Below are 24,587 nucleotides of genomic sequence, written 5' to 3'. Positions count from 1 at the left end.
TCTTAGTGGATGAGGTTTTTTTTTTACATTTATTTATCTTGAGTGAATAGTAATGTTAGTTTCCAATAAAATCATTTTTGGAAAGTAGGCTATAACGATCAATTTGTTAAATTTTCAAATATATACAGTATCCGGAGCCTGTAGACTAAAACAATAATTTCTTAGTTATGTCACTAATGTTTAACTTGTTGAAAATTCTAATTAATACAACATTAGTAAAATATTTTGATGTCCCGTGAAGACAGGAGCTCTCCACTAAAACGCGAAAGGGTGTGGAATTTGTGATGTCAGTTATTCTCCGCCCCTTTTTGGCAGCAGCAGGAAGTTCCGGTGTGACCTGGGATAGCAAGCGGTGAGTGTATGAATTTCTGCTAAAGGGCCGCTGTTTTATTATACTACTATTTTAATTATGGACCTGTTCCAACACAGACCAGTTGTCACAAGTTGGTCGCTGGTCGTTGGGGCGTTTATTGACCTTTATAGTCGGTCGATTTGAGGCCTTAAGTACTGCAGAGGTTAACTGAGCTAGTGAGACAATACAGCCTCATCTGCGGGGCTACTGGTTCATTGTGAGACTGAAGAGCTAGCTAGCTAAACAGGATTAAGCTGGGTGCTTGTGGGGATGTATCGTATTCACAGTTGTAACAGTCTGCTGCGTCTCACTCATCCATTCCTGAATTCCACAATCTCGATCAACAACGTTAAGCTGCTTTAGAATCCCCATTATTTTTCCATCCCCACCCCTCCTCTTCCTGTCTTATTGATTTAGCTCAAGCTTATTCGCGTCATGTTGCCGGTCATTTATGTGTTTTTTTTTCTCCCAGTCTTTAGATAAAAGCGTAATATGATTGACATCCTTTGAGCGGTCGATGCAGGGGGTGCTTTGTCGTATTGCCCTGTAGTGGCGTGCGCACTGACCCAGGTACCCACCACGAGACAGTGGTTCATGACACTTCTCTAATCCAGTCCCGGGTTGGTGGACATCAGGAGTGCGTGTGATGGTGATCGTCTTTCGTTTTATATTACCATACAAGTTAATGTTGTGGTGTCTTAGCAGTCATTTGCTTACTGTAGTCTTCGTTGCAGCGTCGGTCACTTTCATTTCATGAGCGTTTATTGATGACAGAATCAGCTCTGCGGTAACGTTCCGGATAATTGGCGATGGGGAGAATGATACACACCACTGAGCGCGGCTGTTGATGTAGGATAATGATGTTAAAGTTAAGACCAGCACGAAACACAAGCCCACTTGTTTTCTTTAATACAAGTCAGATGGCAACTCATGATGTTGTTACTAGAGGTTCTCATAGCAAGCATTGTCTGCAGGCTACCGTACGAAGAAAGCGCAGCGGTGAGCTCAGAAGCCGATAGGGCATTGCCTTCTCATATTGCATGTCTTACCCCCTTCCTCTTATTGACTGATTTAAGGCCATTACTTTGACAGTTGTGGCACTACAGATGACCATGACGAACTCTGAAGTGGGATGTCACTCAAAGACTATTATGACCCCTGTCATTTTTAGACATAAACGCATATTGAGGCAGGTCAGTGGGACCTTTAGTGAGGCGTTCTCTCCATAAAGGAAGTAAACTTGCATTGCAGACTACAGAGACAATATCAGCATTGTGTCCTCCCATGCTCATTTTTAATGTTGCCTGTGTTGCTGGGGGAAAAAAACAGGCCACAGGGCTACATTCATCTTTGTAATCCTCACTTAACTCTAATCGTGGTGGTCTTCTCTCATGATCATCAGATACATTTTCAGAGTGTTTATGAGTTAGTTACTGCATAATCAAGCAGGTTTAACCATTAACTGATGTTCTTGCCTGTTCAATGCGCCCTTCTCTCTCTGTTTCAAGAATTTCCTCCTCTTATCTCCCCCCTCTGTGCACTCTACCTGTACCAGGAAACGCAGCCTTGTTTATCTTGATTGCTAAATGTTCTCATTTCATGATTAATGGGATTTCTCTGCAGCATTATGGATGGGCACCATAAGCAGCAGCAATTTAATATCTGAGGAGTTTGTAGAGGCCTGTTTAACGTCAGAGTTGACAAATGGAATGCTGACATTCCTCAGTCACTGTGGCCGTGCAGACTGTTGTTCCTGAGGTGTGTAGGACCATCTATTAGGAACGGATGTCTGTGTAGATCTGATATCCTTGACGGACACCCTCCCCCTATCCCCATGGCAGCATCATTATAATTGTGTGTGGAACCCCTTCTCACTGTGTGTGTGTGTGTGTGTTTCCGTGTGTTTCCTTCCTTCAGTAGCACCTGCTCCAGTGTATGTGTGGCAACAACATGTCTGTGCCGCTGCTTGCCGAAGCTGTGACGGTGTCGGGGACCGAGAAGGAGACAGCCGCAGTGAGTCTTCCTGCACACACACACACACTCCCTTCCTTACACACGCACACAAACACATACAGAGAGTCTCATACAGTCACAACAGAGTTCTCTTACTGACACTTCTCTTTAGTACATTGCTAATCCTGATGTTGAATACCAGCCAGATAGACGCCTGCTGTTTCTGCACCATATTGATCTCTCAGCATTTGTGTTCATAGTCAGGAAGATTTCTCCTTTTTCTGCAGATCAGTTCTTTTCCATGAGTCTTTGGTTCATAGCTTGTGAGTCAATATGAATTAATGCCAGTCCCAGAGATCTGACTGTGCAGAGAGTAACACGTTAGTGATATCTGCTGTCATGATTTGTCATTAGTATTGTTTGAGGTAAGCTAGTGTGGTGAGCTATCCGTAATACCCTTGGATGTTGATTTGAATACTTCCTCTTATGTAGATGAAATGTGGATTAGCTTATACAGGGTTTCTGTGGAGAAGTCTGGAAAGTTTTCAGTTTAATAATATTAAATGTAGGGCTTAAATGGTCTTACATATATTAGAATATTGTGCACTAGGTCTTACATATGTCTACAGTTACAGATAAATCACAATGTAACCCCCCTACAAACCGGATCAGTTTGGAACTGATTACTGATACAAACATGTATTTATTTACTATTCTAGTAATTATGAGACTATGAGGCTGGTTAAACATTTGTGTTTGTGAATCTGGTCTTGAATTTCATTCATAATGGTCTTAAAAAGGTCTTAAAAAGTCATACATTTGACTTATTGAAACCTGCACAGAAACCACGTTGTAACACATTGTTGACATCTTATGCTATAAGTAATGCCTATAAACCTATAGAATAACCATTCTAATGTCTTCAGTGCCTAGTAAATGCCATCAAAATCAAGACATTTAGACATACAGATTGCACAGAATAGACATATTGCTGAAAAATTTTCTTCACTTCACTTATCACACAAACACTATTGCTTGTTTTTTTCTACAGGTCATCTTCCTCCATGGGTTAGGTGATTCTGGGTGAGCTTCGCTTTTCTTGTTTGGTTCTTGTCCTGTGATGTAATAGTTCTCATTAATTATCTCTGTCTTGCCCCAAACACTCTCTCTGTGCATGCGTATATTTATGTGTGCGTGTGCGCTCGTGTGTTCGTGTGTTCGTGTGTTTGTGTGTGTTCTTGTCCCACAGACATGGCTGGGCAGATGCCATGACGTCCATCCGACTGCCCTATGTGAAGTACATCTGCCCACACGCGTGAGTAAACCTGCTCTGATCAGTTATGGATCTGCCCACACGCATGAGTAAACCTGCTCTGATCAGTTATGGATGTGCAACACAACAGCGTGTTTATGGGCCATTTGTACTGTGGCGCTCAGAGGGAGTCTCTGTTCTGGGAAGAGGGCCGTTTCAAGATTCAACAGCCAAATTATCCTCATAATTGAATTGTGACTCCCGTTGTCCCATTGCCATGATTCATAGGCAGTTTACTGTACTTCATCGTCCTAGCAACAGGTGTTCTGAATTAGCATCACTGACCTCACATTTAAGTGTGCTAAAAGGGTACAGCCTTTATGCTCCTTTGACTTACACTGACCCATTTAAGCAGGATGAAGTAGATAGATAGATAGATAGATAGATAGATAGATAGATAGATAGATAGATATACTTTATTGATCCCTAGGGGAAATTCAAGGTCACAGTAGCATACAGACAACACACACATTCAATAACAGCAGAAAAAGTAATTAAAAGTATATAATATAAAAACACAACTAAGCAATAAGGACTGTAGAAGATAAATAATATACTAAATATACAAAATACAAATTATTATTATAATAATAATAACTATATTATATAAAAGTATACTTTTATGAATGAAACATGCCCATGCATAATCTTACAGATTGATGTACATACTTCCCTTTAAAAGTGTGATACTCCGACTAGTCTGAAGTGCAACTTTTTGAAGCATAACATTTTTCCATAAGTGGTACTTGTATCCCTTCTTCATCTCTCCCAGGGTGTCCGCGGGGTTGTAAAAAGTATTAAAAGGTAGTAAATGAAATTAGCCAAATTTAAGGCCATTTAAAAGTATTAAAAAGTAATAAACGTCATCTGATTATCTAACTATGATGTTTTCCATTTGTGTTAAGTGCAGGCCTATCTCCTAAAATTCACGTGAATTTATTTATATTATATTAATTATATGTGCGAGTAGGACCTGAGAGATATGTCAGTGTGCGTTCGCGGTAAAAACTTTTAGCGCCCCCTCAAACTCTATGCTCAAACTGGATATACGGCTGGCTTACTGCCTAAACTTGTTGCCAAAAGTTCGCTACCATTGACGATGTCATGGTTAGAGGACTCGAGATTCAAAGACTGGCTTAGGCTAGTTGGCAACAGCCAAGAGGCTAATTACCACGTCTGTAAAAAGACAATAAATGCCCCTGGATGGGAGTGAATGCCTTCAGGTCACATATGGAGTCTACCAGAGCCATTTTTGTTTAGGCTATAAGATAAGGTTTAGGCTATAAGATTTAACATTTTCTACCCTTAGTAAATGTCATGTTAAGGTTAGTTTAACAGGTGTTACCTTTACATTATTCAAAGCTTGCTCAGGAGCTATAGGGTTACTCCCTTGATGTAGTATGTGATGAGATCAAAGTCCCAATAGACTTGCTTAAAATTAGTTGAATATAAGAACCTGTGTAGGTTTGTATAGGCTGTATTGTAATATGCTATCAATATATTATAATATAATATATTTTAAGTCAATTTGTCAATTAGTTTCTCCAAAATTCAACAATTTAAGAGGTTATTTTTCAAAATTTTCGTCACAGGGAGCATGCAGGCCCAAAAGTATTTTATCACATGGGACCCACATTCTCCAGCAGCACCCAATTAATAATTAGTATTTTTGTAAAATGTGACAGCCTATTTTTGAATGTGATACCTTGACTGGCAAATTATATGAGACAGCAAGGGTGTGTGTGTGTGTGTACTGCGTATGGTCGTGGGCCTTTTTAGAAGAAAGTCCAGTATACCTTTTCTGATTTTCATTTGTCATTTTGTCTTGTTGAGATAGAATGATAGTGAAAGAAAGAGTGTAGTGCTGGAGAAATGGTGTGTGCTCTTCCTACACATAACAATGAAATAACTTTTTTATGGGTTAGGATTAAATAACAAATAATTGTTTATAGGCCAGTGTTTTTATTGAAGCAAAAAAGGAACAAAGTATCCAGTAACTGTAATAATAGATACTTGATTTGAATTGTAAGCATTGCTACAATTTCTTACTCAGAAAGTTAAGTAACAAAAATGACAGTAATCTGTTACTTTATAATTAGTTACCCCCAACACTGAATTTCGAAAGGTTGCCGCTAGTTGCAGCTCGAAGTCGTGTTGGTATTAAACAATATTGTGAAGGTATTAAAAAAGGTATTAAAAGGTATTAAATTCAACTTAAGAATTTCTGTATATACCCTGTCTCCTGACCTGCAGTGCTCATCTCTGATTCTCTACCCCACAGGCCTAGAATACCTGTTACCTTGAACATGAAGATGACTATGCCCTCATGGTGAGCTGGGTTTTTATGTGGGAGTTAGATTATGCCGGTGTCTGTCTGCGTATGTGTAATGAAGTAGGTGCTTGTCTGTGTGACTTATAGGGGTGTGTATTTGTGCATGTAGATGGTGTGTGTGTGTGTGTGTGTCTGTGTGTGTGTGTTCGCTTGTGTGTGTGTGTGTGTGTGTGTTCGCTTATGTGTGCGTGCACTGTTTTGTATAAAAATGTGTATCCATACTCAGGTTTGATCTGATGGGTTTGAGTCCAGAATCTCCAGAAGATGAGGCTGGCATCAAGAGGGCAGCGGAGAACAGTGAGTGAAGAAAAGCTAAACAGACACACACACACACACACACACACACACACACACACACACACACACACACACACACACACACACACACCATTGACGAGACTCACCACTTTGCAGGGACAATGTTTCCTTTAAAGCAAGTGCTACACACACACACACCATTGACCCATTGATGAGACTCACCCACTTTGCAGGAACAAAAGTCAGTGCTTTAGAAACAACAACATAAACCAGACGTGCATTCTTAATGTACCTAATTTCTCTTCTCCAGTCAAGGCCATTATTGACCATGAGGCTAAGAACGGAATCCCCCCCAGCCGGGTGCTCCTCGGGGGCTTCTCACAGGTGAGCCAAACTGCAGGATCAAGCCATCCAGTCACTGTGTTCCACAGCAGGGCAAGGTCCCACCTTTGAAAGTTTTAGAATATCTTATTAGCATAGATATTAAGAAACATATTTAGGTTTCTATAACACACAATGCTCTGGCCATTAAATAGCCTTAGTTGCGGAAATGGCCTTAAATTAAACAAACAAACAAACAATCTCCACAGCAGGGCATCTACATCACTATTATTTAGATACACAAATTTAAAAATGGCATACGGAGATAGATAGGCATCCAAATGTTGGACTATAGTGAACATATCTAAAAGCACGTTGAGGCCCTGCACCGTACGCCGATGACCTGGGTTCGATTCCCGCCACGTGGTCCTTTCCGGAGCCCACCCCCAACTCTCTCTCCCACTCACTTCCTGTCTCATTAAAGGCATAAAAAGCCCCCAAAAATATACTTACATTATACATACATATGACATTGTGAACTGAATAGTCATCATTATTTATTGTGTGGCTGTACCCACTGCTCTGCTCAATCTACTGATGTATGGTGTAAAAGTATTTATACTGGTAGTATGATTTTGCTCGAGCAAATAAGCTAAATGTTACCTCTGTTTTGGTGGGGGTGGGGTGGAGGTAAATCTTCGTCCATGCCATTCCAACATTGTACTTATTGTCCTGCAGGGCGGCGCTCTCTCCCTCTACACTGCGCTCACCTGCCAGCAGCAGCTTGCTGGTGTGGTTGCCCTGAGCTGCTGGCTACCACTACACAAGACCTTCCCTCAGGTAACTCTCTCTCTCTCTCTCTCTCTCTCTCTCTCTCTCTCTCTCTCTCTCTCTCTCTCTCTCTCTCTCTCTCTCTCTCTCTCTCTCTCTCTCTCTCTCTCTCTCTCTCTCGCACACACAGAAGTACAGTACTTATTTAGGTTATTGGTCTCTTCTTTGAGTCATGATTCTGTCAGTATTTATGTGAACTACTTCATGGGATGTACTTTAAAGTGTTAAGCATCTCAAAAGCACAAAGGTTCCAATCCAAGTGGGATTGTAATCTACAATGTTTATGGTAAAGAAAACAAAGAAAAGAAGGCCATACTTTGTCTGCGTAAGAGGAATGAAGCTCTTCACATGTGGGTGTACTGTATGCCAGGGTAAGTTAGGCTGGGATGTTTATGTCGTGGTGTTTTGTCTGTCTGCTCCACAGGCAGCGAGTAACAGTGGGAACCGGGATATGCCCATCCTCCAGTGCCACGGGGAGATGGACCCCATGATCCCCGTGCAGTTTGGGGCCATGACATCCGAAAAGCTTAAGACCATTGTCTCGCCACAGAAAGTCAACTTCATTACCTACCCCGGAGTCATGCATAGCTCCTGCCCTCAGGTCAGTGTGTGTGTGTCTGTGTGTCTGTGGTTTTTGTTTGTGTTGTCTCTGGTCTCGTTGGTCTAGTGCAAAGCCCCCATGTCCAGGTGAGGATATGAGGATAGATGTGTGTATGTCTGCTGATGAGTTTCAGTGCACATTAGTCTTATAAATTCATCTCTGTTTTATGTTCTGCAGGAGATGTCTGCTGTGAAGGAGTTTATTGAGAAGCAGTTGCCCAGAATCTGACCTCTCTGTGACCCCACTGTGACCTTTACACACTGATCCCTCACCTTCAACCTGCCATTCTCCCACAGGAAACAGCCATGAACACACCCCCATCACACATACCCACGGAGCTACACACACTCACGCACACACATAAACACACATAAATTCAATCTGTAACAGAAATGCATACCAACACACAAACACACATTCAAAACGGCAAGAAACATATGCATTAATAAATACACAGGCATGGACATTCAGTTGTACATACTGTGAACATTTCAGAAACACCTTGTTTGGACATACTGTACCTTCGTGTACACGAAGTATTTGTCAAATGTTACTGGACACACTGTTTGTAAAAGTACAGGGTTAAAACACAGCGACTAGTTCGTGCTTGCTCTGACAAACACACTCGTCCTGAAGGACCACTTATTCACACAGTACGTCTTAATATGCCTTTATCACACTCTGCCCCAAGCAGCCCTCAACATTCCCTCATCAGCTGGCATTCATACTGTCTCCCTTTTGCTTGACCTCCCTCTGTCTTTCTGTCTGCTCTCTCACTCTCTCACACCCACTCTCATGCTGTGTGAGTAAGACTGCAAGGGAGTTGGACTGAAAACATTAGGCCTTACCTGGGTCTGGACTTGTTGGCCACGACCCATTCCAACCACCCCCACCCACCCTCCCTCCACCCCCACTTGCCCAACTGCATGCTGGGCTGATCTGCTGGGCTGAAGGGCTCAGGTCCTAGCACTGATGCCGCCTCTCGATCTGACTGATCCACACGTTTGGGGTTAAATCATTTAAGAAAAAAGAAGGAAACGATCCGAATAAAAGACACCAGTGCTTCATTCAATCTCTCTATCACCATTCTGTTCTGTTCTTTCATTACCATGTATATTATGAAAATTTGAGCAATGATGAAGTTTGTTTGGATTGTCAGTATGTTTTTTTTGCTATTTGATTGTGCTATACCTGAATGAAGTGACCGAGAACTATTAATGTTACAAAGACAGAGAACATTAATTTGGTGCAAAATCAGTCCATCACAAGGTTTCACATCTTTGGCAACACGTAGCATACTGTAGATATTTTCCGCTAGTAATCAAGTTCAAAAATTACATTACAATCCCAAACATCTAAATTAGTTAGTTGAATAAGATTAGGAAGAGAGAGAAAACATCATTTTGTGTCCTGCTTATACCAGTTGACTTGTAGATATCATCTAGCAGTAAGGTAGAGTTTCATCACATCTTAGTGGTTCTGCACTGTGTTTCGGTTAAGACAAGACCACCTGTGTTTTTACTTTGGTAGTTTGCTGACATGTGAGGATACATTCAGAGTTAATGGTCAGGATTAGTGACGACACACACACTCACTCACACACATACATACATGCATTGGCTGTGGCAACTTGCAATGGGAATATATCTCTTTTAAAACTAAACTGAAGAATCATTTGTTTTAAATAAGTAAAAGTATATAACAGTGAAATCAATAAAATAATCTCCAGTGATTGGGATTCTGCATTGGACTCAGGAATTGGTCCTGCAGTGCCGCTCTGCTTGGGTGTCCTGCACACTTCAGTTCTCCATGGCTTGTGTTCTGTATATCTGAGAAAATTGTTTTAATGCTTAATGTTAATTGAACAGATTGTTGTTTGATAAGTGATGAATGTCTTACTCTACTTTTTGTTCTGTCTTTCTCTTTCCACTCTTTGAATTGTTGATTTTCGAACCTCCTCCCATATATTATGCACACCACTGTTCATCTGTGAGTTTCATCTCTAAACAGCACTGTCTGCTCCATATCCTGTCAAAATTAGTCTTACTCCTCAGAGGGGATAAGTTTACTTTATGAATGAAACTCAAGGACATTAGACCACAAAGGTGTTTTATTTAATTCATCTGTGAATCCACAGCTTTAGACCTCGCAGGGCCCATTTTTGTAGTTGACCCCTTCTCAAGCCCTCTACCCTTCATCCATATGGTCTCCATGACCTCCGTTATAGTTTCCTTCACTGGCTCTAGGCTTGTAAGTTGATTGTAAAGCTGCTCCTTAGATAGGACGGCAGAACTTGGTAGCCTAACTTTGAACCCCAACTTCCAGGCTTATCAAGTCATGTATCCCCAGCCCCGGCCATGTTTTGTCATGGACTGAATTTTTGCGTTCGTTATTGCATTATCTCATTTTGTCAGATTGTTTTGTCATTTTTCCTTGCCATGTTTGTTGACTTACTGTTTTGAAGGACATCTATGTCCATTTTTCCAAGACACCTGTGTATGGAATAAATGATGCAAATCGCATAATCACATACTCGTCGAGTGTTGTTTTTGGCTTGGGCATACAACCAATGTTAACCTTAGTTTGTTTATATTTGAGGGGTGATATTGATTCTGGTGACCAAACGCCCTTCTATCACATCTGGCAAGCAGTTTCTGTGCCTTAGTAGTCCTCATTCATCCACTAGATGGCTCTACTGACATTTGTTAGCAACTGTTAAAGAGGAGTTCAAATGGGCCCTGAATTTTGCCAGAACATGCCTCCCTTGCTAGTTGTTTGAGCCTGGGACTCCATCTACAAAATAGCCAGAACACAGAACCAACCCCAGGGTGTTGGAAATTGAACAGTGAGCTACTTACTGTGTGTACATCTTGCAAGTTCTATTGGCTCTTTTAAGGAATGACAAGAAAGGTGACAGATTTAGGAGGTGAGCAGTTCATCTAAGTTTGATATTAAACTCTTTTACTGAAGTGTCAGCCAGGGATTTACTTCAAGTTCACAAAAGGAATGGCGGGTGAAAGTCTCTGAGCTTTTCTTTTCATGGCTACAATCACAGGATGGTTGGTTGCACTTTTTTTTAGCACTTTCTTGTAGCCTGCTAACTGGTGTATACCTGGTTTCCCCATTTGGTGAGCAGCAGGTATCAAGCTCAACCTCAGCTTCTATAACTTAAAAGAGAAGGTCAGTTTTGTATATAATTTTTTTATTAATTTTATTGAACACACAAATAGTCAAACATATTGTAAATACATTAGATTTTGCACCTTGCACCTCAACACCAGTTTTCAGATAGCTTTCAAAAGTATTATGAAATGTGTGCCTCAAGTGCACTGATATAGCCCATATAATAAGTAAATATTTCTTAAATAAAAGCTGCTCAGAATCATTGTATGAGATACACAAGCATATATGCACTACCATGCTGTAAAATTAAGCTAAGAAATGAAATTAATAAATACATTCATATACAATTTAACTCAAATTCTGACCCATCTCCAGTAGATGATCTCTTCCCTGAGACATTGAAATGTAATGGGCAACTGAGTAAAATACGACTTTGCAGTCACTTATTTAGTACCTTCTACTTGGAAGTTCACAATTCCTGACAAAATATCACCCTCCAGTCGGGTAATGTTGGACAGAGATAATATGAACAAAGAGCATAAATTATATAGATACAATTTCTCAAAATTATCGAGGCAAGAAAGTGCAAAAAAAATAAATGTAGTTGATGATAAATCCCAATTTTGCTCTTTGCAACTTTGAGATGTGTCCATCCAAACTCTAAGGATATGTGAGTTTCTGAAAGGCAAAAAAATGAAATGATCAATTAGAAACATCATGACAAAATATGTTAAAACCTAAAAGTATTGGTTTAACATATTGTTACTCTGTTTAAATTAGTCCTTTGTTAATTTTAACTAATAGTAAAAAGACATCTTTAAATGTAAATGATCCATGTCACTTTGCCTCCCACCTGTATGTCATGATGTTTTTTTCCCCCAAAAAGCCCTTAGTGGAGCTCTTCTTCGTGAAGCTCCACCCACTGATGTTCCTGTCCCCGGCGTTCTGTTGGACAGCAGCAGCAACAGCACCGCCGCCTGACCCACCACAGCAACCTCTGACCCAGAGTAGTCCGCTGTACTCTTCCTGTCTGTGTCCCTTTGCTCTCCCTGGGCCCCCATCGTCCGCCTTCCACCACAGAGCTGACCATCACCAGCCCCCCTGTGGACCTCAGACGAACCTCCTGTTCCCCCTGCAGGTGAGAGGTGGCCACTCCTCTCTGGCTCTGCTCTGTCTGCGTCTGCACGGCGCGGTCTGTGGTCCTCAGCAGTGACCTCTCCAGCCGGGATATCTGTAGTGCTAGTCTCCACAGCTCCTCAGTGCTGACACGTCTGTCTGTGCTCCTTAGTATTTCAATTTCCTTGAACATTAGCTCCTTAATAACCTCCACCTCTCTTCCCCTTGCCATGGCTCTCTGCCGATCCTTCTTCAGCTCACTTTGGAGCATTTCCTTGTATTTCTCTACGTCGGCTAGTCTAAGGTCCACTTCTCTCTGTTTCTTCACCTTCTCCCTCTGTTTTTGTTCAATGGATTCCCATCGTCTCTCTAGTTCTTCTTTCATCTCATGTATCTTCTTTTTCATTTGTTCAATTTCTTCTCTTTCTGTGATTTTAGTCTTTATAGTTTCTCTCTCTTTCTGTTCCAGTGTATCAGTGTCCCAGCCTCTCAGTCTCCATTCTGTTGTGAGAAGTTTTAGCCTTTCTGCGCATTTTTTTGCCTCCCCTCTTTCTAGCTCTTGTAGGCATTTCTGAATTTCAGCTCTGTCCCTCAACAACATCTCCTTATCTTTTTCTACTTTCCTCATATCGTTCTCATTTTCTACTCGCTGTCTGTTTATCTCCATTTCTATCCGTGAAAGTTCCTCCCTCTGTTTGAGGTATGCCGCTTGCCAGCGCTTCAACTGGTCCATGTCCTCTCCTTGATCTTCATATGGTGTTTGTGTGGCAGCATCTTCTTGTTGCATGATTTTTACAGCAGTTGTAACAGTCATTGTTGCCATGTCTTTCCTTTCAGTTTCTTTGATTTGCTCTTCAATCGTGTCTTCTTTTCTAGAAGGTTCAATGTCTGCCTCTAGCATACTCTTCATATCCTTCAACTTGCCCTCAATCAGTTGTAGCTCCTTCGTTTTTCTCTGACACTCATTTAACACATGCTTCAATTCATCCGTCTGTCTCTCTATCTGTGACGTTAACTCTGCAAGGTTGTCTTTTCCCCTCTGGCTTCTCTCCATTATACTCTCTGCCTCCTCTCTCTGCTCTTTAAGTAGAATGTCCATTGCAGTCTTCGATTGCTGTATATCATCTGAGGTTTTCTTCAGCTCTGTCTCTTTTAGTTTAATGTGTTCTGCTCGTTTTGCAATCTCCTGTTCTTGCCTCTCCACGGTCTCCAACTTATGCCAGTCTCTGGCCACAGCGACTCGGGTGGCTTCTAATTCTTCACCCTTCATCTCTGTCTGAACTGATTTCTCAGTTTGTCCCTTAATTTGTTCAGCATATGCTCTCTCCATTTCTGCTCCATCATCCCCCTCCTTCTCCTGCCTTTTCCTCTGAATCTCCTCACAGACTAACTCCAGCTCAGCTCTTTTCTGTAGAGTCTCAGATGAAAGGCTCTCCAGGTCTTCCTTTAGCTTCAGAAGCTGTTTGGCTATTCCGCTCGCTGTCTCCTTCTCTCTCTGGTTCACCGCCCTGATCTGTTCCAGCTCATCTCTTTCAGTGTTCAGCACCATTTTGATGTTCTCCGTCTCCACCCTCTCTCTTTCTAGGTCGGCTCTCTTTTGCTCCATATCAGCTTTCACTGCTTCTAAAGACTCTATCAGTTTCTGTCTCTCGGTCTGGATCTCAGTTGCACTCTTGTCATCCACCTCTCTTGATTCTTCCTTCTGATCCCCTTCTCTGACCTTTATGTCCACCACTGGTTTAACAACATAAGGACTCTCCATCTCAATTACATGTGTTTGTGTTGCAGCATCTGCCTGTTCCATCAGTTCCACCTCAGAAGTTTGAGTGGCAGCATCAGTCTGCTCCATCGTAAACAATACTGTTTCAACATCTGCAGGTTCCATCCCCTTTATGGCTGTCTCAACATGTTCTGTAGGTACTGCAATTGTTTGGGTTGAAGGATCAGCTTGCCCCACCTCTACTGCTAGAGTTTGTGTTTCAGCATCAGCCGTGTCCTTTATCGCTGGTTGTGCTGCATCTGCTTGCTCAGGTGCTGTAGTATCAGTAGGCTCCATCTCCTTTGCAAGCGTTTCACTAGCCTCTTCTACGGGCACCACCAATGTTTGAGTTGTGGCATCAACCTGCTCCACTTCTCCTGCAAATGTTTGTGTTGTAACATCAACCGTCCGAATATCCACAGCAAATACTCTTGTTTCAGTCATGTCATCTGGTACCACAGGTGTTACTGCATCAGCCTGCTCCATTTTAACGTCAGGTTTTGAAACATCAATCAGCGTTTTCTCCTCTGTAATAGCCAGCTCCGTAGGCATTGAGACTGTTTGTGCGGCAGTGTCAGCATGCTCCACCTCTGCCAATAGAGTTTGTGTTGAAGCATCAACATTATCTAACTCCATGGCAGCTCTTTCAATTGCTGCAGCAGTCTTTTCTGTCTCTACGACAGCTGTTTGTGTTGCGGCATCGGCAATCTCCTTCTCTGCTGGTTCCTCTGCATCAGCCTGTTTGATCTCCACCACAGGAGTTTGCGTTTCAGCATCAGCCTGCTCCATCTTAAACAAAGGTGGTGCAACATCAACAGGTTTTGTCTCATCTGCAGGTGTTGCAATTGTCTGTTCTTTGGGCACCACCTCTGTTTGTGTCACTGCATCAGCCTGTTCCATTTTAACGTCAGTTTTTGAAACATCAAGGAACTCTTTCTCCTCTGTAATAGCCAGCTCCGTAGGCATTGGGACTGTTTGTGCGGCAGTGTCAGCATGCTCCACCTCTGCCACTAGAGTTTGTGTTGAAGCATCAGCCTTATCGAACTCCATGGCAGCTGTTTCAATTGCTGCAGCAGTCTTTTCTGTCTCTACAGCAGCTGTTTGTGTTGCGGCATCAGCCATCTCCTTCTCTGCTGGTCCCTCTGCATCAGCCTGTTTGATCTCCACCACAGGAGTTTGCGTTTCAGCATCAGCCTGCTCCACTTGAAGCATTTCAATCTTCACGGTAAGTGTTTCAGCCATGTCTTCTTGGACTGCAGGTGTTGGTGCAGTAACCTGCTCCATTTCAACAACAGGTGTTGTAACATTAACCATCTCTTTCTCCTCTGTAAAGGTTGTTAAAGCTTCTTCCATATCTAAAGTTGTCTCCTTCCTTTCTTCAGATGGTGCTGCAGCAGTCTGTTCTGTCTCTACAGAAACTCTTTGTCTTTCAGCATCAGTCTGTTTGATCTCCACCACAGGGGTTTGTGTTTCAGCATCAGTCTGTTTGATCTCCACCACATGGGTTTGTGTTTCAGCATCAGTCTGTTTGATCTCCACCACAGGGGTGTGTGTTTCAGCATTAGACTGTTTGATCTCCACCACATGGGTTTGTGTTTCAGCATCAGCCTGCTCCATCTTAAACAAAGGTGGTGCAGCATCTGCAGGTTCCATCTCCTCTGCAGGTGTCTCAGTCTGTTCTGTAGTCACTGGAACGATTTGTTTTGTAGTATCAGGTGGTGCTGCATCTGATCTCTGTTCTGAGGGCACCATCACTGTTTGATCCATGCTCACAACATCTGTTTGTGTTGCAGCATCAGCCAGCTCTACTTCTGCTGTAAGTGTTTGAGATGTAGCATAGGCCATGTCTATCTTAACCATAGGTGTTAAAACAAAAGTGCTGTCCATTTCCTCTGTAAGTGCTGCAACAGTGTGTTCTGACTCTGCAGTAATTGTCTGTGTTGCTGCATCATCCATTTCAATCTTCACTGCAACTGGTGCTGCATCGACTTGTTCTTTCTCCACCACAACTGTCTGTGTTGTAACATCCACTTGTATTGTACCATCAGCTGCCTTCACCTCTACATCAAATGTTTGGGATGCAGCAGTGACCGTCTCAACTGTAAGTGTTTGTGTAATTGCATCAATGTGTTTCTTTTCCACTGTGGCTCCTGCAACATCAATCTTTTCTGTCTTGACAGTAAGTGTTTGTTCCACACCATCATCGTGCTGCTCTGTCTCCATAGGTGCTTGTGTTGTAGCATCAACCTGTTCTATCTCCACGGGAACTGTCTGTGTTGTAGCATCAACCTGCTCTATCTCCACGGGAACTGTCTGTGTTGTAGCATCAACCTGCTCTATCTCCACTGGAACTGTCTGTGTTGTAGCATCAACCTGCTCTATCTCCACGGGAACTGTCTGTGTTGTAGCATCAACCTGCTTTATCTCCACGGGAACTGTCTGTGTTGCAGCATCATCCATCTTCAACTGCATAGTAGTTTTTGTTCCATCAGCCTGCTCAATCTCTGTCAGAGGTGTTTCTGTTGCTGCATTAGGTCTTGGAACATCAACAGACTCCAACTCTACTGAAAATCCTGCAACAGCCTGTCCCATGTCCACTACAGGAGTTTGTGTTGTAGCATCTACTCTGACCAACTGTTGTACGCTTTCTTTGTCTATCTGAATTTTGTTTTTTAGGAGCTCTGTCTTTTCCTTCTCCAGATATTTTTTTTCCTCTTCAATTATGAGTTTGGTTTCTTCAAGTTGTTGTTTTTGAATCTGGATATTGGTATTGAACTGCTCAAGCTCATCTTTCCTCTGATCAGTTTTTTCAGCAACGCTCTGGAGGACATCCTTTTCTTTTTGTAGAACCTGTGCTTGTTCGTCCAATCTCTCTTTCTCTTGCATCATCTCCTGCATCATATTCTCAATGTTATTTGACTTTTCTTCCACCTCAGCCATCTTCTTTTGAAGTTCATCCTTTTCAATTTGAATGTTTTCCTTGTAGGGACGCAGCTCGTCCCATTGTTTCTGAAGATCACTTTTCAACTTTTCCAACTCATCCTTGTCTTTCATCATGGCATGTTTGTTGTTTTCAATTTCCTGTCTTTCTTCATACAGTCTATTTTGCAATTTCTCAAATTCTTCTCTTTCCGCACCTAGCTTTTCTTTAACGGTAATCTCACTTGATTCTTTCTTTTCTTCTATGTCAGCCCTGATTCGGTCAAGTTCAATCTTTTCCTTGTTGTGGATATCCATCATATTATTCAGCTCTATTTGTTGCTGGTCGATCTCAGCTTTCCTTTCTGTTAGGTTACTCTCCTGCTCGTTAATGGCCTTCATCATCTCTTCCATGTCGTCTCTCTGTGTTTGGAGTTCTGACTGGAGAAAGTCTAGTTGGTCCTTCCTGGATGTCAGGTCCGACTCCTGGTTCTGCAGGACATTTTTCTTCGATTCCGTTTCTTCTTGAAGTTGTTTCAGAGTGTCCTTCTCTTCCTGTATTTCTTTCAGTAGGTTTTCATACTCTTGCCTCTGTTTCACTTTTTCATTTTGTAACATGTTCATTTCTACATCCATATCTGACTTTTTCATCTCCAAATCACGAGTTTCTGCCTCAAGAATGAGTTTGCTTTCTGCTAATTCTAGTTTTTGTTTCTGAATTTCAATACTACACTTTTCAAATTCAACCTTCATTCTTTCTGTTTCTTCAGCAACCATCTGGAGGACATCCTTTTCTTTTTGTAGAACCTGTGCTTGTTCGTCCAATCTCTCTTTCTCCTGCATCATCTCCTGCCTGATATTCTCAATGTTATTTGACTTTTCTTCCACCTCAGCCATCTTCTTTTGAAGTTCATCCTTTTCAATTTGAATGTTTTCCTTGTAAGGACGCAGCTCGTCCCATTGTTTCTGAAGATCGTTTTTCAAGTTTTCCAACTCATCCTTGTCTTTCATCACGGCATGTTTGGTGTTTTCAATTTCCTGTCTTTCTTCATGCAGTCTATTTTGCAGTTTCTCAAGTTCTTCTCTTTCCGCACCTAGCTTTTCTTTAACGGTAATCTCACTTGATTCTTTCTTTTCTTCTATGTCAGCCCTGATTCGGTCAAGTTCAATCTTTTCCATGTTGTGGATATCCATCATATTATTCAGCTCTATTTGTTGCTGGTCGATCTCAGCTTTCCTTTCTGTTAGGTTACTCTGCTGCTCGGTAATGGCCTTCATCATCTCTTCCATGTTGTCTCTCTGTGTTTGGAGGTCTGACTGGAGAAAGTCTAGTTGCTCCTTCCTGGATGTCAGGTCCGACTCCTGGTTCTGCAGGACATTTTTCTTCGATTCCGTTTCTTCTTGAAGTTGTTTCAGAGTGTCCTTCTCTTCCTGTATTTCTTTCTTTAGGTTTTCATACTCTTCCCTCTGTTTCACTTTTTCATTTTGTAACATGTTCATTTCTATATCCATTTCTGACCTTTTCATCTCCAAATCATGAGTTTCTGCCTCAAGAATGAGTTTGTTTTCTGCTAATTCTTGTTTTTGTTTCTCAATATCAATACTACACTTTTCAAATTCAACCTTCATTCTTTCTGTTTCTTCAGCAACACTCTGGAGGACATCCTTTTCTTTTTGTAGAACCTGTGCTTGTTCGTCCAATCTCTCTTTCTCCTGCATCATCTCCTGCATCATATTCTCAATGTTATTTGACTTTTCGTCCACCTCAGCCATCTTCTTTTGAAGTTCATCCTTTTCACTTTCAAGGTTTTCCTTGTAAGGACGCATCTCGTTCCATTGTTTTTGAAGATCATTTTTCCAGTTTTCCAACTCATCCTTGTCTTTCATCATGGCATGTTTGTTGTTTTCAATTTCCTGTCTTTCTTCATGCAGTCTATTTTGCAGTTTCTCAAGTTCTTCTCTTTCCGCACCTAGCTTTTCTTTAACGGTAATCTCACTTGATTCTTTCTTTTCTTCTATGTCAGCCCTGATTCGGTCAAGTTCAATCTTTTCCATGTTGTGGATATCCATCATATTATTCAGCTCTATTTGTTGCTGGTCGATCTCAGCTTTCCTTTCTGTTAGGTTACTCTGCTGCTCGGTAATGGCCTTCATCATCTCTTCCATGTTGTCTCTCTGTGTTTGGAGGTCTGACTGGAGAAAGTCTAGTTGCTCCTTCCTGGATGTCAGGTCCGACTCCTGGTTCTGCAGGACATTTTTCTTCGATTCCGTTTCTTCTTGAAGTTGTTTCAGAGTGTCCTTCTCTTCCTGTATTTCTTTCTTTAGGTTTTCATACTCTTCCCTCTGTTTCACTTTTTCATTTTGTAACATGTTCATTTCTATATCCATTTCTGACCTTTTCATCTCCAAATCATGAGTTTCTGCCTCAAGAATGAGTTTGTTTTCTGCTAATTCTTGTTTTTGTTTCTCAATATCAATACTACACTTTTCAAATTCAACCTTCATTCTTTCTGTTTCTTCAGCAACACTCTGGAGGACATCCTTTTCTTTTTGTAGAACCTGTGCTTGTTCGTCCAATCTCTCTTTCTCCTGCATCATCTCCTGCCTGATATTCTCAATGTTATTTGACTTTTCTTCCACCTCAGCCATCTTTTTCTGAAGTTTGTCCTTTTCACTTTCAATGTTTTCCTTGTAAGGACGCAGCTCGTCCCATTGTTTCTGAAGATCATTTTTCAAGTTTTCCAACTCATCCTTGTCTTCCATCAAGGCATGTTTGTTGTTTTCAATTTCCTGTCTTTCTTCATGCAGTCTATTTTTCAGTTTCTCAAGTTCTTCTCTTTCTGCACCTAGTTTTTCTTTAACGGTAATCTCAATTGCTTTTGTCTTTTCTTCTATGTCAGCCCTGATTCGGTCAAGTTCAATCTTTTCCTTGTTGTGGATATCCATCATATTATTCAGCTCTATTTGTTGCTGGTCGATCTCAGCTTTCCTTTCTGTTAGGTTACTCTCCTGCTCGTTAATGGCCTTCATCATCTCTTCCATGTCGTCTCTCTGTGTTTGGAGTTCTGACTGGAGAAAGTCTAGTTGGTCCTTCCTGGATGTCAGGTCCGACTCCTGGTTCTGCAGGACATTTTTCTTCGATTCCGTTTCTTCTTGAAGTTGTTTCAGAGTGTCCTTCTCTTCCTGTATTTCTTTCAGTAGGTTTTCATACTCTTGCCTCTGTTTCACTTTTTCATTTTGTAACATGTTCATTTCTACATCCATATCTGACTTTTTCATCTCCAAATCACGAGTTTCTGCCTCAAGAATGAGTTTGCTTTCTGCTAATTCTAGTTTTTGTTTCTGAATTTCAATACTACACTTTTCAAATTCAACCTTCATTCTTTCTGTTTCTTCAGCAACACTCTGGAGGACATCATTCTCTTTTTGTAGAACCTGTGCTTGTTCGTCCAATCTCTCTTTCTCCTGCATCATCTCCTGCCTGATATTCTCAATGTTATTTGACTTTTCTTCCACCTCAGCCATCTTTTTCTGAAGTTTGTCCTTTTCAATTTCAATGTTTTCCTTGTAAGGACGCAGCTCGTCCCATTGTTTCTGAAGATCATTTTTCAAGTTTTCCAACTCATCCTTGTCTTCCATCAAGGCATGTTTGTTGTTTTCAATTTCCTGTCTTTCTTCATGCAGTCTATTTTTCAGTTTCTCAAGTTCTTCTCTTTCTGCACCTAGTTTTTCTTTAACGGTAATCTCAATTGCTTTTGTCTTTTCTTCTATGTCAGCCCTGATTCGGTCAAGTTCAATCTTTTCCTTGTTGTGGATATCCATCATATTATTCAGCTCTATTTGTTGCTGGTCGATCTCAGCTTTCCTTTCTGTTAGGTTACTCTCCTGCTCGTTAATGGCCTTCATCATCTCTTCCATGTCGTCTCTCTGTGTTTGGAGTTCTGACTGGAGAAAGTCTAGTTGGTCCTTCCTGGATGTCAGGTCCGACTCCTGGTTCTGCAGGACATTTTTCTTCGATTCCGTTTCTTCTTGAAGTTGTTTCAGAGTGTCCTTCTCTTCCTGTATTTCTTTCTTTAGGTTTTCATACTCTTCCCTCTGTTTCACTTTTTCATTTTGTAACATGTTCATTTCTATATCCATTTCTGACCTTTTCATCTCCAAATCATGAGTTTCTGCCTCAAGAATGAGTTTGTTTTCTGCTAATTCTTGTTTTTGTTTCTCAATATCAATACTACACTTTTCAAATTCAACCTTCATTCTTTCTGTTTCTTCAGCAACACTCTGGAGGACATCCTTTTCTTTTTGTAGAACCTGTGCTTGTTCGTCCAATCTCTCTTTCTCCTGCATCATCTCCTGCATCATATTCTCAATGTTATTTGACTTTTCGTCCACCTCAGCCATCTTCTTTTGAAGTTCATCCTTTTCACTTTCAAGGTTTTCCTTGTAAGGACGCATCTCGTTCCATTGTTTTTGAAGATCATTTTTCCAGTTTTCCAACTCATCCTTGTCTTTCATCATGGCATGTTTGTTGTTTTCAATTTCCTGTCTTTCTTCATGCAGTCTATTTTGCAGTTTCTCAAGTTCTTCTCTTTCCGCACCTAGCTTTTCTTTAACGGTAATCTCACTTGATTCTTTCTTTTCTTCTATGTCAGCCCTGATTCGGTCAAGTTCAATCTTTTCCATGTTGTGGATATCCATCATATTATTCAGCTCTATTTGTTGCTGGTCGATCTCAGCTTTCCTTTCTGTTAGGTTACTCTGCTGCTCGGTAATGGCCTTCATCATCTCTTCCATGTTGTCTCTCTGTGTTTGGAGGTCTGACTGGAGAAAGTCTAGTTGCTCCTTCCTGGATGTCAGGTCCGACTCCTGGTTCTGCAGGACATTTTTCTTCGATTCCGTTTCTTCTTGAAGTTGTTTCAGAGTGTCCTTCTCTTCCTGTATTTCTTTCTTTAGGTTTTCATACTCTTCCCTCTGTTTCACTTTTTCATTTTGTAACATGTTCATTTCTATATCCATTTCTGACCTTTTCATCTCCAAATCATGAGTTTCTGCCTCAAGAATGAGTTTGTTTTCTGCTAATTCTTGTTTTTGTTTCTCAATATCAATACTACACTTTTCAAATTCAACCTTCATTCTTTCTGTTTCTTCAGCAACACTCTGGAGGACATCCTTTTCTTTTTGTAGAACCTGTGCTTGTTCGTCCAATCTCTCTTTCTCCTGCATCATCTCCTGCCTGATATTCTCAATGTTATTTGACTTTTCTTCCACCTCAGCCATCTTTTTCTGAAGTTTGTCCTTTTCACTTTCAATGTTTTCCTTGTAAGGACGCAGCTCGTCCCATTGTTTCTGAAGATCATTTTTCAAGTTTTCCAACTCATCCTTGTCTTCCATCAAGGCATGTTTGTTGTTTTCAATTTCCTGTCTTTCTTCATGCAGTCTATTTTTCAGTTTCTCAAGTTCTTCTCTTTCTGCACCTAGTTTTTCTTTAACGGTAATCTCAATTGCTTTTGTCTTTTCTTCTATGTCAGCCCTGATTCGGTCAAGTTCAATCTTTTCCTTGTTGTGGATATCCATCATATTATTCAGCTCTATTTGTTGCTGGTCGATCTCAGCTTTCCTTTCTGTTAGGTTACTCTCCTGCTCGTTAATGGCCTTCATCATCTCTTCCATGTCGTCTCTCTGTGTTTGGAGTTCTGACTGGAGAAAGTCTAGTTGGTCCTTCCTGGATGTCAGGTCCGACTCCTGGTTCTGCAGGACATTTTTCTTCGATTCCGTTTCTTCTTGAAGTTGTTTCAGAGTGTCCTTCTCTTCCTGTATTTCTTTCAGTAGGTTTTCATACTCTTGCCTCTGTTTCACTTTTTCATTTTGTAACATGTTCATTTCTACATCCATATCTGACTTTTTCATCTCCAAATCACGAGTTTCTGCCTCAAGAATGAGTTTGCTTTCTGCTAATTCTAGTTTTTGTTTCTGAATTTCAATACTACACTTTTCAAATTCAACCTTCATTCTTTCTGTTTCTTCAGCAACACTCTGGAGGACATCATTCTCTTTTTGTAGAACCTGTGCTTGTTCGTCCAATCTCTCTTTCTCCTGCATCATCTCCTGCCTGATATTCTCAATGTTATTTGACTTTTCTTCCACCTCAGCCATCTTTTTCTGAAGTTTGTCCTTTTCAATTTCAATGTTTTCCTTGTAAGGACGCAGCTCGTCCCATTGTTTCTGAAGATCATTTTTCAAGTTTTCCAACTCATCCTTGTCTTTCATCATGGCGTGTTTGTTGTTTTCAATTTCCTGTCTTTCTTCATGCAGTCTATTTTTCAGTTCCTCAAGTTCTTCTCTTTCTGCACCTAGTTTTTCTTTAACGGTAATCTCAATTGCTTTTGTCTTTTCTTCTATGTCAGCCCTGATTCGGTCAAGTTCAATCTTTTCCTTGTTGTGGATATCCATCATATTATTCAGCTCTATTTGTTGCTGGTCGATCTCAGCTTTCCTTTCTGTTAGGTTACTCTCCTGCTCGTTAATGGCCTTCATCATCTCTTCCATGTTGTCTCTCTGTGTTTGGAGTTCTGACTGGAGAAAGTCTAGTTGCTCCTTCCTGGATGTCAGGTCCGACTCCTGGTTCTGCAGGACATTTTTCTTCGATTCCGTTTCTTCTTGAAGTTGTTTCAGAGTGTCCTTCTCTTCCTGTATTTCTTTCTTTAGGTTTTCATACTCTTCCCTCTGTTTCACTTTTTCATTTTGTAACATGTTCATTTCTATATCCATTTCTGACCTTTTCATCTCCAAATCATGAGTTTCTGCCTCAAGAATGAGTTTGTTTTCTGCTAATTCTTGTTTTTGTTTCTCAATATCAATACTACACTTTTCAAATTCAACCTTCATTCTTTCTGTTTCTTCAGCAACACTCTGGAGGACATCCTTTTCTTTTTGTAGAACCTGTGCTTGTTCGTCCAATCTCTCTTTCTCCTGCATCATCTCCTGCCTGATATTCTCAATGTTATTTGACTTTTCTTCCACCTCAGCCATCTTTTTCTGAAGTTTGTCCTTTTCACTTTCAATGTTTTCCTTGTAAGGACGCAGCTCGTCCCATTGTTTCTGAAGATCATTTTTCAAGTTTTCCAACTCATCCTTGTCTTCCATCAAGGCATGTTTGTTGTTTTCAATTTCCTGTCTTTCTTCATGCAGTCTATTTTTCAGTTTCTCAAGTTCTTCTCTTTCTGCACCTAGTTTTTCTTTAACGGTAATCTCAATTGCTTTTGTCTTTTCTTCTATGTCAGCCCTGATTCGGTCAAGTTCAATCTTTTCCTTGTTGTGGATATCCATCATATTATTCAGCTCTATTTGTTGCTGGTCGATCTCAGCTTTCCTTTCTGTTAGGTTACTCTCCTGCTCGTTAATGGCCTTCATCATCTCTTCCATGTCGTCTCTCTGTGTTTGGAGTTCTGACTGGAGAAAGTCTAGTTGGTCCTTCCTGGATGTCAGGTCCGACTCCTGGTTCTGCAGGACATTTTTCTTCGATTCCGTTTCTTCTTGAAGTTGTTTCAGAGTGTCCTTCTCTTCCTGTATTTCTTTCAGTAGGTTTTCATACTCTTGCCTCTGTTTCACTTTTTCATTTTGTAACATGTTCATTTCTACATCCATATCTGACTTTTTCATCTCCAAATCACGAGTTTCTGCCTCAAGAATGAGTTTGCTTTCTGCAAATTC

At 41.1% G+C, this 24,587-nt stretch overlaps 2 protein-coding genes across 5 annotated transcripts; one reads left to right on the top strand and one right to left on the bottom strand.

Moving 5' to 3' along the window:
* Positions 1-302: 302 nt before the first annotated feature.
* Positions 303-10,488, top strand: lypla2 (lysophospholipase 2). Of its 4 annotated transcripts, none has more exons than XM_076301500.1 (10): positions 303-352; positions 2,270-2,365; positions 3,357-3,388; positions 3,555-3,620; positions 5,899-5,946; positions 6,176-6,246; positions 6,518-6,591; positions 7,267-7,368; positions 7,784-7,960; positions 8,138-10,488. In XM_076301500.1, exons 2-10 carry the CDS (start codon positions 2,288-2,290, stop codon positions 8,186-8,188), a joined length of 699 nt encoding a protein of 232 aa, XP_076157615.1. In that variant the 5' UTR covers positions 303-352; positions 2,270-2,287; the 3' UTR covers positions 8,189-10,488. The 4 variants fall into 4 exon arrangements, with proteins under 4 accessions (XP_076157615.1, XP_076157617.1, XP_076157618.1 ...); XM_076301502.1 differs by having other exon boundaries at positions 319-352; positions 2,273-2,365; XM_076301503.1 differs by lacking the exon at positions 303-352 and adding an exon at positions 2,089-2,110.
* A 666-nt stretch (positions 10,489-11,154) lies between these two features.
* LOC143140533 (uncharacterized) lies at positions 11,155-24,569 on the bottom strand. The gene is made up of 2 exons (XM_076301499.1): positions 11,937-24,569; positions 11,155-11,761 (listed from the first exon to the last, which is right to left on the bottom strand). The coding sequence occupies exon 1, from the start codon at positions 24,534-24,536 to the stop codon at positions 11,973-11,975; it is 12,564 nt and encodes a 4,187-aa protein (XP_076157614.1). The 5' UTR covers positions 24,537-24,569; the 3' UTR covers positions 11,155-11,761; positions 11,937-11,972.
* Positions 24,570-24,587: the final 18 nt, after the last annotated feature.

Source organism: Alosa pseudoharengus, unplaced genomic scaffold (genome assembly GCF_046254945.1).
Source record: "Alosa pseudoharengus isolate Yale_2024_CS ecotype anadromous, Long Island Sound unplaced genomic scaffold, YU_APseudo_1.1 YU_APseudo_1.1_scf_23, whole genome shotgun sequence".
NCBI classification, from domain to species: domain Eukaryota; kingdom Metazoa; phylum Chordata; class Actinopteri; order Clupeiformes; family Clupeidae; genus Alosa; species Alosa pseudoharengus.
Note: the sequence above shows the minus strand (reverse complement) of the source record. Positions and strands in the feature narration are given on the sequence as shown.